Source organism: Pseudonaja textilis, chromosome 7 (genome assembly GCF_049901715.1).
Source record: "Pseudonaja textilis isolate UNSWEBS1 chromosome 7, rPseTex1.2, whole genome shotgun sequence".
NCBI lineage: Eukaryota > Metazoa > Chordata > Lepidosauria > Squamata > Elapidae > Pseudonaja > Pseudonaja textilis.
In genome coordinates this window covers 53,702,117-53,717,731 of record NC_141996.1, presented here as the reverse complement: position 1 = coordinate 53,717,731, position 15,615 = coordinate 53,702,117, and the positions used below count along the sequence as shown (strand labels likewise).

At 38.6% G+C, this 15,615-nt stretch overlaps 1 protein-coding gene across 1 annotated transcript in view; it reads right to left on the bottom strand.

The window, feature by feature from the left end:
- Window positions 1–15,615, bottom strand: part of UMODL1 (uromodulin like 1) — a 54,883-nt gene that overhangs the window by 13,476 nt on the left and 25,792 nt on the right. Inside the window, exons 10-15 of the mRNA XM_087937659.1 lie at window positions 15,037–15,174; window positions 13,134–13,724; window positions 11,442–11,699; window positions 10,249–10,361; window positions 7,126–7,339; window positions 6,715–6,852 (exon numbers count right to left, since the gene is read on the bottom strand). Of these exons, the coding sequence (XP_087793785.1) occupies window positions 6,715–6,852; window positions 7,126–7,339; window positions 10,249–10,361; window positions 11,442–11,699; window positions 13,134–13,724; window positions 15,037–15,174 (1,452 nt within the window). The remainder of the gene's footprint in view (window positions 1–6,714; window positions 6,853–7,125; window positions 7,340–10,248; window positions 10,362–11,441; window positions 11,700–13,133; window positions 13,725–15,036; window positions 15,175–15,615) is intronic.

Below are 15,615 nucleotides of genomic sequence, written 5' to 3'. Positions count from 1 at the left end.
GGTGTCCAATATGCTACTGGGGAAGAAGAGAGGACTAGTACTAGTAGCACCAGAAAGAGTGAAGCAACTGGGCCAAAGCTGAATGGACACTCAGCTGTGGATGCATCTGGTGGTGAAAGGAAAGTCCAATGCTGTAAAGATCTATACTCCATAGGAACCTGGAATGTAAGATCCATGAATCAAGGCAAGCTGGATGTGATCAAACAAGAGATGACAAGACTGAACATTGACACCTTAGGAATCAGTGAACTAAAATGGAAAGAATGGGTGAATTTAATTCATATGACCATCAGGTATACTACTGCGGGCAAGAATCCCTCAGAAGAAATGGAGTAGCCTTCATAGTCAATAAAAGAGTAGGAAAAGCAATACTGGGATACAATCCCCAAAATGACAGAATGATCTCAGTTTGAATCCAAGGCAAACCATTCAATATCACAGTAGTCCAGGTCTATGCCCCAACCACTGGTGTTGAAGAGGATGAAATTGATTGGTTCTATGAAGCCCTACAGCCTTACAGAATTAATACTAAAAAATGATGTCCTTGTGGGGGATTGGAATGCTAAAGTAGGAAGTCAAAAGATAACCAGAATAACAGGCAAGTTTGGCCTTGGAGTATAAAATGAAGGAAGGCACAGGCTGATAGAATTTTGTCAAGAGAATATGATGGTCATAGCAAACACTCTTTTCTAACAACCCAAGAGATGACTCTACACTATAGTCACTTATCTCCACAACCCCCATCTCAAACACACCAACAACAGCCAACCCTCCTACAACTGACCCGAACCCATTGGATTCACAACCTCTGGTGATCACAGAAAAAGAAGTGCAAGATCTATTTCACAGACAAAAGCCAGGAAAAGCACCAGGGCCAGACAAGATAACACCTTCTTGCCTAAAAGTCTGTGCTGACCAATTGGCCCCCAACTTCACCCGAATCTTCACTAGAGATGTGCTATGTTCCTTCTGGCTTCAAATGCTCTACTATCATCCCAGTGCTGAAGAAGCCCTCCATCAAGGAACTGAATGACTACAGACCAGTTGCTCTAACATCTGTAGTTATGAAAACCTTTGAAAGGCTAGTGCTGTCCCACCTGAAAACCATCGTGGATCTGCTGTTAGATCCCATGCAGATTGCATACCGAGGAAATAGATTGACAGATGATGCTGTTAATATAGCTCTGTACTACATCCTACAACACCTTGAATCTACAAATACCTACGCAAGGGTCCTCTTTGTATTCAATACCATCATTCCAGACATTCTTCTAACTAAACTAAACCAGCTAGTGGTACCTGAACACACTTGTAAGTGGATCATAAGCTTCCTAACAGACAGGAAGCAGCAGGTGAAGCTAGGCAGAATCACATCTGATACCTGTACAATTAGCACAGGGCCCCCCCAAGGCTGTGTGCTCTCTCTACTTCTCTTCTCCCTATATACCAATGACTCCATCTCAAATGATCCATCTATTAAAATACTGAAGTTTGCAGATGATACAATAGTGATTGGTCTAATTTGAGACAATGATGAATCCACATATAGATGGGAAGTTGCCTCATGGTATAATTAGAACAATCTTGAACTGAACACTCTCAAAACCATAGAAATGGTGGTAGACCATTTCCACTTTAGGAAAAACCCTCCCATGCTACCACCTCTTACAATACTAGACAACACAATATCAGTTGTAGAGACCTTCAAATTTCTAGGTTCTATCATATCACAAGACCTAAAATGAACACCTAACATCAAAAACGTCATCAAAAAAGCACAACAAAGAATGTTCTTTCTGCGCCAACTCAGAAAGCTCAAACTGCCCAAGGAGCTGCTGATACAGTTTTACAGAGGAATTATTGAGTCTGTCATCTGCACCTCTATAACTGTCTGGTTTGTTTCTGCAACCCAATAAGATAGACACAGACTTCAGAGGATAATTAGAACTGCAGAAAAAACAGTTACTACCAACCTGTCTTCAATCGAGGACCTGTATAATGCTCAAGTCAAAAAGAGGGCTGTGAAAATATTTACAGACCCCTCACATCCTGGACATAAACTGTTTCAACTCTTATCCTCAAAACGACGCTATAGAGCACTGCACACCAGAACAACTAGACACAAGAACAGTTTTTTCCCGAATGCCATCGCTCTGCTAAACAAATAATTCCCTCAACACTGTCCAACTATTTACAAAGTCTGCATTACTATTTCTATTACTATTAATCTTCTCATCACTCCTTATCACCCATCCCCTTGCACTTGTATGACTGTATGACTGTAACTTTGTCACTTGTATCCTTACAGTTTATATTGACTGTTTCCTAGCATGATTTGATTGCTTATTGTACCCTATGACTATTATTAAGTGTTGTACCTTTATGATTTTTGATGCTTGATGGATGTATCTTTTCTTTTATGTACACAAAGTATTAGGCCACTCAGGTATGAACTAAATCATATCCCTGATGAATATACAGTAGAGGTGACAAATAGATTTAAGGAATTAGATGTGATAGACAGAGTGCCTGAAGAACTATGGATGGAGGTTCGCAACATCCCACAGAAAAAGAAATGCAAGAAAGCAAAATGGCTGCCTAAGGAAGCTTTGCAAATAGCTGAGGAAAGAAGGGAAGCGAAAGGCAAGGGAGAAAGAGAAAGATACACCCAATTGAACTCAGAATTCCAGAGAATAGCTAGAAGAGATAAGATGGTCAAATGGTCAAATTGGGAGCGTCCTATCAAATTCTGTACCTGTCAACAGTGGTGTCCCCCAAGGCAGTGTTCTAGGACCAACTCTTTTCATAGTCTACATAAATGAGCTCTGTGATCATATCAAGAGCAACTGCATTCTCTTCGCTGATGATGTAAAGCTATTCAACACCACAGACAATACTGCTACCCTTCAAAAAGACCTTGACTATGTATCAGAATGGTCAAACAAATGGCAACTTCAAATCTCAACAAATAAATGCTCTGTCCTACATATTGACAAAAAAAATCAGAAAATAAAATACAGGCCGAATAGTCAAGACCTTGTTGATGATCCAAACTCTGTCAAGGATCTTGGAATACTCATCTCTAATGATCTAAGTGCTAGAATCCACTGTAACTACATAGCCAAAAAGGTGTTAAGAGTTGTTAACCTAATCTTACGTTGCTTTTTCTCTGGTAATATTACACTAATAACTAGAGCATACAAATCATTTGCTAGACCAATACTCGAATACAGCTCATCAGTCTGGAACCCACATTATGTATCTGATATTAACACAGTTGAGAAAGTCCAGAAATATTTCACAAGAAGAGTTCTCCACTTCTCTACTCGTTGCAGAATACCTTATGCCACCAAACTCAAAATTCTAGACCTAGAAAACCTAGAACTACACTGCCTTAGGATAGATCTAAGTATAGTATATAAAATCATACATTGCAATGTCCTACCTGTCAATGAATACTTCAGCTTCAACCATAACAACACAAGAGCAAACAATAGATACAAACTCAAGGTTAATCGCACCAAACTTGATTGCAGGAAATACGACTTCAGCAAAGAGTAGCCAATGTCTGGAATACTCTACTTGACTCTGTGGTTTTTTTCCCCAAACCCCAAAAACTTTAACCTTAGACTTTCTACTATTGACCTCACCCCTTTCTTAAGAAGACTGTGCATAAGCGCACCAACGTGCCTACCGTCCTTGTCCTATTGTTTATTTTTATTTTTTATTTTTCTTATATGTATCCATGTATTCATAACTATGTTTTACTTATACCTATTATCTTGTAAGCAATTGACAAAAATAAATAAATAAAATAAAAAATAAATGCCTTCCTAAATGAACAGTGCAAAGAAATAGAAGAAAACAATAGAATAGGGAGGACCAGAGATCTCTTCAAGAAAATTGGAGATATGAAGGGAAAGTTTCATGCAAAGATGGGCATGATAAAGGACCAAAATGGCAGGGACCCAACAGAGGCAGAAGAGATCAAGAAGAGGTGGCAAAATTACACAGAACTATACAAGAACGAGCTTAACATTCTTGATAACCATGATGGGGTGGTCACTGACCTCAAGCCAGACATTGTAGAATCTGATCAAATGGGCCTTAGGAAATCTGAGCAACAACAAAGCTAGCAGAGGTGACAGTATTCCAGCTGAGCTATTCAAAATCTTAAAAGACGATGCAGTAAAATTGCTACACTCAATTTGCCAGCAAATTTGGAAAATTCAGCAGTGGCCACAAGATTGGAAAAAGTCAGTTTACATTCCAATTCCAAAGAAAGATATTGCCATTGCACCGTGCACTCATTTCACATGCTAGTAAAGTTATGCTCAAAATCCTACAACCTAGGCTCCAGCAGTATGTGGACAGAGAACTACCAGAAGTACAGGCAGGATTTTGAAGAGGCAGAGGAACTAGAATTCAAATTGCCAACATATGCTGGATCATGGAGAAAGCTAGAGAGTTCCAGAAAAACACCTTCTTCTGCTTCATTGGTTATGCTAAAGCCTTTGATTGTGTGGATCACAACAAATTGTGGCAAGTTCTTAAAGAGATGGGAGTACCAGACAGATTTTATTTTCATGGGCTCCAAGATCACTGCAGATGGGGACTTCAGCTAAGAAATTAAAAGACACTTGCTCCTGGGGAGGAAAGCTATGGCAAATCTAGGCTGCATGCTAAAAAGCAGAGACATCACCCTGCCAACAAAAGTCTGTATAGTCAAGGCTATGGTTTTCCCAGTGGCAATGTATTGCTGTGAAAATTGGACCATAAGAAAGGCTGAATGCCTTTGAACTATGGTGTGGGAGAAGACTTCTGTGAGTCCCTTGGACTGCAAGGCGATCAAACCGGTCAGTCCTAGAGGAGATCAACCCTGACTGCTCTTTAGAAGGCCAGATCCTGAAGATGAAACTCAAATACTTTGGCCACCTAATGAGAAGGTAGAACTCTCTGGAGAAGAGCCTAATGCTGAGAAAGAATGAGGATAAAAGAAGAAGGGGATGACAGAGAATGAGGTGGCTGGATGGAATCTGAAGCAGTAGGCATGAGCTTAAATGGACTCTGGAAGATGGTAGAGAACAGGAAGGCCTGGAGGAATGTTGTCCATGAGGTCACGATGGGTCGGACACAACTTCGCAACTAACAACAACTGCATTCTAACCACTGTGCCACCGCAGCTCTTATACCTAATCAACTCACTGTGGTGTGTTTTATATGTTTCTAAAGTATTACTTTAATTACTTGAAAGGGATGAAGAGCTAGAGTTTTTTAAAAAAAATCTACTCAAGCTTCATTCAAGGAGGATACTTAGTCAGCATTTTACATTATAGCAGTAAGATGTCTAATATATTTTATCATTTACCATTTAATTACTTCGGTAGCATTGTTATAATGTTAGAAACTCTGCAGATCATTCTTGAAAAGGAATACTGATTCTATTAATTTATATAATTACATGTACCTTAGGTGTATGTTTGCTTACAGCTTTCTTTGATAAAGGAATGAATTGAACCCCTTCCAGGTTGGGAATAAATACAAGCATCCAATATAAACTCTGTGTGTGTGTGTGTGTTTGTGTGTGTGTGTGTGTGTGTGTGTATTTATAAACATAGGCTCAGCAGGCCACCATCAAAACTCAAAAAAACCCTAACCTCCCCCTTCCTCTTCTTTTTCCTTCTCAAGAGAAACTGGGAGCCTAGCTAGAAGATAGATTTACCATACATCTGCGGCCCCCTCAACACCATTCAGTTCCTATGTCAGTTTTATCCAAGTACCAATGTAAAATAATTTTTAGCTTTACCACCATCTCAAAAAGTTTTCTTTATCAGTCAGTTACAATCTGCTTTTATTTTCCTGGGAAGGAGGATGACACTAAAGAAGAGCACATCATCCTCTAACCCAACCTTCCCCAGTCTTAGTCTCTGGCTGATATGTGGATTCCAAGTTCTAGGGTTCTCACTAATGGCTCTTGTGGGTGGCATCCAATGGCTCCCAGATGCCACCCACAACTTTCCTTCCCAAGAAGAGCCATGTCAGGTTTAAAGGCATCCTTAGTGATCAGTAGTGGAGGAATCTGAAAGTCGGTTCTTCATGAGAAAAGATTTGTGGCTACCTCAATACTGATAACCAAATCAAGGTGGAGAAACCACAGGTGTTAGAATGGCCTTTTTCAGGGGTAGGTTCAGGGGTGGGATGCTACCAGTTCTGCCTGACTCTATAGAACCAGTAGCTCTGAAGAGCAGCAGACACCGAATCGGTTCTGTGTTTGCTGATGTTTGGCCCACCTGCCCACCCGGGCTCTTACCTGTCCTTTATTTCCTGCTTTTTCAAGCACAGCTGCTTTGTGCGGCACAGCTGAGGTTGAAAAAGGTGGCTTTTCAAATGCTGCACACTCACACGCAGCGCTTGTCAGCTGTCCAGGTGGCACAGCTTAAGGTTTTTTTACATGTGCTCACAGTGCACATCAGATGCACATGTGTCCAAAGCACGCATGCACGTGCAAAACGTAGTCACCAAACCGGTAGTAACACTGGTTGAATCCCACCCCTGGACAGGTTCAAGTGACTGGACTTTGCCCACTCTATCAACAAGAACTTCCAAGAGTGTATGTTAATCCTTTTCATGGGGACCACAAGTGTGAAGTAACAATTCCATGGCAATAAGAATAGCAGAGTTGGAAGAAAATGAAAATAAATATTGAAACCTTGCCTTCACAGTTTCTCCCAGGTCTCTCAGCATTTACATTGACAAATCCTTCTTTGCATTTGCATTCATAAGACCCATAAATATTGTAACAGGTTGCATTAGGAGAACAATCTGTTTCCTCTCTCTCACATTCGTTGTTATCTGTTTTTTAAAAATATAATAAAAGAGAGCACGTAATACATGAGTTTGTGATTATTATTTAGCATGCTGGCAATACTTTAATATTTCTATATACTTGTTATAAAATATCAATACCTTTGTTCTTCTGAATGAACATTGTTCTAATACCACCCTACTAACTATGATTCATAATTAGAATATCATTTTGGAATTCCACTGTCCTTAGAGAATATTGGTCTGAGTTTTAACTGCTTATTAAATTAGTCTATGAAATTAAAAGAAACTATTATTTACCGTATATGGAAAGACTGCTATTATCAACCTCGAAAAGGCTGCTGTTTCGAAAAGCTTCAAGAAGATACCCAGCAACATTCCTTCCATCCATGTCTATTGGAATCAGGAGGCTGAAGTTGACCACAATGCTTCCTGGGATAATACTTACTATTGAAATGTTAATCATACCAGCATCCATTTTTTGAAGAATATTAGGAGGCAAATATGTACGGACCTGTTACCAAAACAGAGTCATGCATTTGTGTATGTATTTGTTCTGAAAATTATTTTGATTGCATGGTTTGAAGGACGGCATACAGATTTTTAAAAATTATTTGTTTGTTTGTTTCCCATTTTTATATTTATGTAAATAACTCAAGGTGGCAAACATATCCACACACCTGCCTCCTCCTATTTTCCCCACAACAGCCCTGTGAGGTGAGTTGGGCTAAGAGAGTGCCTAGCCAAAGATCACCCAACTGGCTTTCATGCCTAAGGCAGAACTAGGTTCCCTACTTTCTAGTCTGGTGCCTAAACTTGACCAAACTGACTTACTTATTTACTGTACCTAGACGTGCCTAGGAAGGAAAACAAGAAAGAAAAATCTGCCTCTGCCTCCCAGCAATTTGCCTCCTTGCAGTAAACAGCAAACAGCCTGGTCAGCTTTAGCACAGCCTGTTTAGCACAAGCAGCTGATTGTCAGTTGGATCGGCCTCCTGATGATCAGCTGTTTCAGGCTGTCATTAATCACTTTTTTCAGTGTTGTTGTAACTTTGAAAAGTCACTAAGTAAACTTTTGTAACTCAAAGACTACCTGTATCTCCATAAGCATATACTTGCTTTTTTATTGCAAGTAATATGCAATTTAGTTGCATGTTTATAGCCCTAATCTGTGTTTTCTAATGTAGTCCTAGGACACTTCATGGTCTCCCAGGATCATCTCAAGCATCCTCAAAATAAAAATTATTTGCCAGTGTATGTGGAAAAATAATGTAAAGTCCCATCAAATAATCATGAGACGTGGTAGCAGCACCAAATGCATAATTTTTAATAAGGTAATATTGGTAAACACAGATAGTCCTCAACTTACAATAGTGACTGTTTAGTGACTGGTCAAAGTTACAACGGCACTGAAAAAAGTGACTTATGACCATTCTTCACACTTATGATACATGATAGCAGCTCCATGATCATGTGATCAAAATTCAGATGCTTGGCAGTTGGTTCTGACTGTTGCCATATCCCATTGTGATATGATTACCTTTTCCAACCTTTTGATGAGCAAAATCAATGGGGAAGCCAAATTCACTTAACAATTATCAGTTGCAATGATTCACTTAATAACTGTGCCAAAAATGTTATAAAATGGGAGAAAACTCACTTAACAAATATCTCACAACAACAGAAATTTTCGGCTCAATTGTGGTCATAAGTTGAGGCCTAACTGTATTGCCCAGGCAAAAAAAGCTCTTTTGGGATCCTCCATAAATTTTAAAAGTGAGAAGAGGGCTTGAGAGAAAAAAACTTTTATCATTGACCTAGTCAGGGGTAGGGAAACTTGGCTCTTTTATCACTTATGGATCCCAGAATTCCTGAGTGAGCCACAAAAGGTTCCCCATCCCTGGCCTACTGGTTTTTCAGTCGTGGGGGAAATCAATTTTTTACTTGAATGGGACTGTTTAATCTACAAATGTAGGACATATAAAGAATATGTTTAATATACAAAGGTAGGACATATAAAGAATATGTTTAATATACAAAGGTAGGACATATAAAGAATATGTTTAATATACAAAGGTAGGACATATAAAGAATATGTCCTACATTTGTAGATTAAACAGTCCCATTCAAGTCAAAAATTGATTTCCCCCACAACTGAAAAACCAGTAGGCCAGGGATGGGGAACCTTTTATGGCTCACTCAGGAATTCTGGGAGTTGAAGTCCATAAGTGATAAAAGAGCCAAGTTTCCCTACCCCTGACCTAGAGGAATGGAAAAATGTCAGCCCTTCAAGATAGAGCAGATCAAGAAACCAAACCAAAGCTGGTATCTCAGCACTTGACTGCTTTGAAACTCAATGAATTTGGTACTCTACACATTTTGATTTCAAAATGATGTCCCGGTACTCATTTATTTGTTACTTAACACATAAGCTAGAACTTGTTGGTATCAACTGTCTCATGACTAATAGATTATTCCTTATGGGAAAAAATTGTTTGGTACTCATCATTTTTGGTACTTGTTGCACCTCTCAGAACCAATTAACAACGAGTACCAAGATACCACTGTAACAACAGAATATTGTAAGTCTGAAACTTTTTCACCCTTCATTGTCTTTATGTTCATGAGAACTAGGGAGGATCTTTTCTGAGATGCTCAGTTGGGTTGCAGCTGTGACCCAAGCTCAGATTTCTTTTATCTGACCATTCTGTTGTTTGCAGCTCTTTCTCCTTGTTCCTCAAGGTTATTCCTGTTTCTCAGTACAAGAAATTCTGTTGCAGTAATGATTGTTCTTGAATGACGGAATAATTATTCTGCTTTTCTGTTAAATCTTTAATAATGTGAAATGGCTGTTTTGTTCTCCCCAGAAAATTGTTCCAGTTTCTTCCTCTATATTAAGGAATTCCGTTAATACGTGTGGGAGAAAGTTATGCCCACTAGTCCTACCCTCCTGGCTCTTGTTTTACACATATACACTATGTGGGGTCTGTAAGCAACTGTTCGGACTGCCATTCCCAAGTAGCCAACTGGGAATTTGGGAGTGGAAACAGCTCATTCTTATCCAACTGGCTGAATGGAAATAAAGCAAATCCAGGCAATTTATTCTGGCAATGTGGGCAACTGGTATTATTCACCATTTTTCTTCACCCAGTCAGTGAATATGTGGGTTTGAAGCTCAGAACAAAGTTCAACTTATTATTATATTAGTTCTGTAATTTTTATCCCTATTTCAGATTTGCAAGTTGCAACTTAAGGTTACATCGCCATAGAATTACTAGTCCATATTATGGAATAATCATGGGACATGATGGACCCTGTATCCTAGATCATACTCGATAAAATAAATATCTGTTTGTGTCCATTACAAGCTGTCTATTTTTTAAAAAGACATCACCATCACCATCATCACCATCATCCTCTTACTTCATTAAGAAACATCTTTGAAAAATTTTGGTGCTTTTCACTTCTTGAGTTGCTGAACTCTGAGCTGTAGTTCAGATTCATTATCCTAACCACCCCGTTAAACTTCTGGGCAGCTGCAAGATATGAGAAGGTGACCAAAGTTAGACAAACATTGTTAGTTAAAATACAAGTAATCCAGAGGTGGTATTCAGCAGGTTCTGACCAGTTCTGGACAATCGGTAGCAGAAATTTTGAGTAATTCAGAGAACCAGCAAATACCACCACTGAGTGGAGATTTTACAGTATCTTTTCCCCTGCCACGCCCACCAAGCCACGCCCACAGAACCGGTAGTAAAAAAAATTGAATCCCACCACTGAAGTAATCAGTTTGTGGGCAGGTTATAGACATCAAATGCATTATGCCAACTCACTTTTGAAATGTGGAAAATCAAAAGAATATCTTAAAAGCAACTGAAAAGAAGCAACTTTACATTTAGAGACACAAGTGATATTTACATCTAAGTGTTTTGTATCTACGATCAAAGATTTGCAGAACAGTTTTTGCTCTTTTGAACAAATAAAATAATTGTGAAAACAACATAGTGATGAAGATTAATATATCACATTCATCATTTACTATATTATATTACAAATATTAGCAAACTAAATAAAATAGTCTGAATTAGTAGCTAACAATATTTATCATACACAACATAATGTTTTTTTAAAAATAGAAATAAAACAAAAAAAAACCTCTTTTTTCATCCCTTTATTACCACTTGTTAAAAAGAAATGTAATTGTTAATGATTAGCATATATCAACAATTACTACTGCAAATATGATATAATATTTATAACACAACTATTATGTTATATTCTAACTATTTTGGATATTCACCCACCCCCTGCTTACAAGGAATCAATAATTTTGATTACTTTTTTGATAAGTAATCAAAGTAAGATAAGTAAGATAAATTTTGATTACTTTCTTGATAAATATAATCAAGGGGAACATTTTCACAAGCTGCAATCACTCTAAATTTGATTCTGTAAATAGGAAGGATATTTGGAAAGAGAATAGCATGCTAGTATACTGGACATCTGATGTTACTAAATGTCTGTCCCTATTTATTTAGACTAAACTGGAAAATAATACTTTATGTTACGGACTTTTGCAGTAGTAGATACACACTGTGATATTTTATGTGCTTTACCTGTCTTTACTTTACGCTGCATGGTTTTACTTTCATTTCCATAAAGGTCTGGCTTTATTTTAACAGTGTACAAAGTTCCTGCTTTTAGGTCAGAAATATTCAGATGACTGCTTTGGGTTTTAGTCTCCTTTATCAGCTGTTCCTCCACAAAGAGCAGAAAATGGAAAGTAGTATTTGCTGGAAAATGTGTAATCCAGGAAATCTGAAAGCTAGTATTAGTCACATTGGAAAAAAATATTCTTTCAGCTGGAAATGGTGCTGAAAAGACAAAATGAAACAACTGAATCCATTCTTAGAATTATCTATCACATTTGTTTTATGAACAATTTGGTCATTTATTAAAAAGAATCTTTGTTAGTGTGGAAACCTGTTGCTTGGATTTCTTTTTTCTCAGCCCCAATTAGAGAATGGGTTTATCGGGGTCCCTAATCCTGAGTCTATGGACTGGTCTGTTGGGAACTGAGTTGTGCAAGTGGTGGGTGAGCACATGAAACTTCATTCACACATGCACAGGATCTAGGTTGTGCATGCAAAATCACTCACCCACCACCCACCACCACTACTGCCATTGCTATCGCCATTGCTGCAGCCAGCCTCTGGGGCCAGAAAGGTTGGGGACATTTGCCTTAGATGATACCTATCTGGTTAATCTTTGGACAAGACTAAAAAAGAATCTAAATAACAAGTGATACCATTTTGGAAGAATAGTTAATTGTATGATAACTTTTCTTCCATTATGACCCTGCTCATGTAATTAGTTAGTTCCAAGGCAAACAGCATTCTGTGCAAATAATGAAAACTTATTTTAGTGGCCTAGCTGCTAAGATGCTGGGCTTGTTGACTAGAAAATTGGCAATTCGAGACCCAAGCACTATGTGACAGGGTGAGCTCCTGTTCCTGATCCAGCTCCTGCCATCCTAGCAGTTCAAAAGCATGCAATTGCAAGTGGAAAAGTAGGTACCACTCTGATGGGAAGGTAACAGCATTCTGTGCGCTTCCACATATAGTCACGTTGGCCACATGACCACAGAAGCATCTTTGGACAATGCTGACTTCCTCAGCTAGGAAACGGAGATGAGCACAGCCCCCTAGAGTCAAACACAACTGGACAGAGGAAACCTTGGTCTTTTTAATTTGCAAACAAGGGAACTGGTTGGGCTAGATATTTGTTTAAATCCCACAAAAATATTAAAACTTAAGTGTTCTCTTTTTTTCTTATTTCTTTAAATGGAACCATTCCTCTGGCTTGTTACCACTAGCATCCATTTTCTAAACCCCACTGCCTTTCTCATTGTAATAACCTATTACCTTTAAAGTCAATGCTAAAATATGCCCCTGTGACAGAGCTGAGGTTGAAACCGTGGAGCATGTCCTTTTATATTGCCCTATGTACAATGCAGGCAGATCTAAGTTACTGTCTCTCCTTGAAACAGACCCTTCTAGACCCAATGTTAGTAATTTGTTCTTATATTGTCTAGGGGATGGCTCCTCATACATCACTTCTCAGGTTTCCAAATTTTATTTAGGGGCTGTAACCATCAGAGGAGAATGCTGTAATTCCCCTTAGTCAAGTTTTTGGTAACCAATTGTTCATGATTAATTTTCCCATATTCTTCTTTTATTGTACTTGTGTTTTGGTCTGTGACCGCAAATAAAGTATTATTATTAATGCTAAAATAAAGATATACTCACCACTCAAATCTGTAGCAAGGGAAACTGTCATATTCTCCTTGAAAGAAGATGGTGATGCTGTACTGTTTCTTTCATTAGACCAAGAACTGTTATTTTCCCCCATGTGCCTATCAAGGGTATGGTTCAAAGAATGAAATTTGGGGTTTTCAGTTACATTCAGGGCTATAACATTCTCATAACTTCTTTCAGTTGAGGAGCCAGGTGTGCTAGTCTCTACCGTAGATTCATTTCTCTTCCATGAGGTCACTGAAGAGCTTTGCAGATCTTGGGTAGTCCATTTCTCTTCAGCTACAGTTCCATCTGAGTTTGTTACGTTACCTGACCATTTTGGAGCCAAAGTAACTGTTTCTGAGCTGTTAAAGATGCTATCGTTCCTGAAATTCCCTAATATGTTCATCTTCTGAGATGTTGACAATGTCTTCTCTGCTGGAAGGGTGCTTGACTCCTGAATGCCACTAGAGGGCAGCACTGTTGCTTCAGTATACTTCGTAAAAGATGACACTTCCTCTATTTCCGCCATTGAGAAAGGTGCGGTAGTTGTATAATCCGCTACATTTAACCCCTGTGTAGTAACAGGATCCACAATTTCACCTGAGTGCAACATTTTGTACAGAATAAGTATAATTGTAATATCAAAGAGTGATATTTCCTTTCATTTATACATGAACAAAATGTTAAGTTGGCTGAAATGAATTAATCATACAAATGAAACAGCAGCTAGCTCTGTCCATGCACTACTCAACGTAAGTAGGCTCCAAGCTCTACTGTAAGTAATGCAGGCCCCATGTTGCACCTCCTTATTTAGTTGTACTCCTCAAACTTCACCTGTTGAGAAGATTCAAAGGGAACTAAACAAGAACATTCAGGGGAGGTGGGAGCTACAACTACACAATCAAATTCTTGCCCCTTTCTTACACGTGACATGTATGCAACACATGTGGGACTTCACTGCATAGTTGCAGCCAAAAAATCTCCCCACAGCCAGATGTATAGAGCATTCTCTATAGCAATGGCAATAGCATTAGACTTATAGACCACTCTACAGAGCCCTCTCTAAGTGGTTTATGATTTACAGAGTCAGCCTATTGCCCCCAACAATCTGGGTCCTCATTTTACCCACCTCATAAGGATGGAAGGCTGAGTCAACCTCGAGCCTGGTGAGATTTGAACTACCAAATTGCAAGCAGCTGGCAGTCAGCAGAAGTAGCCTACAGTACTGCACTCTAACCACTGCATCACCGTGGCTCATTATGTCACGAGTGTCAAACTTGCTGCATCACATTGCCATCGTATGATGTTTCATGATGTTTCTCCAATTTGTGGAGCTGGGGTGGGCATGGCCGGCATGTGACGCATCCGGCCCAGGAGCTGCCAGTTTGACACCCGCTCCTCTATGTGATTGGGATCTCGGAGTGTATCAGACTCCTAATCAAACAAAATCAGATTATTTTCAGAATTGCTTTTCCTGCTATGAAACTGCTTAGTTATTTAGTTCCTCAGGACAGACTTTTTTTTGAAGATGCTTGATTCTCAGGCATGGTGAAATGGGCCTTCTCCTATGTGGCTTCAAGTCTGTAACCCATGCTCCCTAAGGACATGTGCTTTATCATCTCTTCTTGAATATTAAAGAAGGTGACAAAAATATATCTCTTTTACCAAGCTTTACATTATTCATTATTTTAAATGCTTATTTTAATTCTGGTTTTGATTTTAACTATATGAACTTGTTATATTTTAAAAAAAATATTGTTCACCCCCTTGAATGTTGGAAAAAGCAGTATAATAAATTTAATAATTGATTTTGAAAAATAATAAAATCAAAGAACCCTCACAGGGATAAGACACTTTCTTAATTCATGGGAATAAACAAATCCTCCATCAAAGTATAAACCTATTTTTTTACCTTCACAGTTTCTGCCTGGTCGGGCTGGATTGGCATCTGTAGCTGTCTTGCATCTGCATCTATATGAACCCACTGTATTTATACACTCTGCAGACATACTGCAATCATTTTCTGTTCTATGTGCACACTCATCCCAATCTGAAGTTCAAAAACCAACATTCAAGAAAACAAAGTTTAGGTTAAATTGGATGATAACAAGTAGCAAAGCATAAGCTCTTACTTTTATAATCTTCAGGAAATCCAGTATCTTTGTCTCTGCAATTGTGATTGCCAAGTTATCAAGAATATTTTTCAAATACATTTTTTAATTTTTTGTCCACCTTTGAAAAAGTGTGCAGCATCTTGAAAATCTAAATGTAACCTTAGGAAACATCATATATATTCACTGCTTTCGGAGGTTAGGGTTTCCAATTTTTTCCAAGGCTAAAATAAGACAGGGAATTTTCCAGGCTATTCTTGGTCATTATGAGAATCCACAGAAAATGAACACACATCTATATCCTACCTCAGCTCAAAGGTGGTATTCAGCAGGTTCTGACCAGTTCTGTAGAACCGGTAGCGGAAAAATTGAGTAGTTCG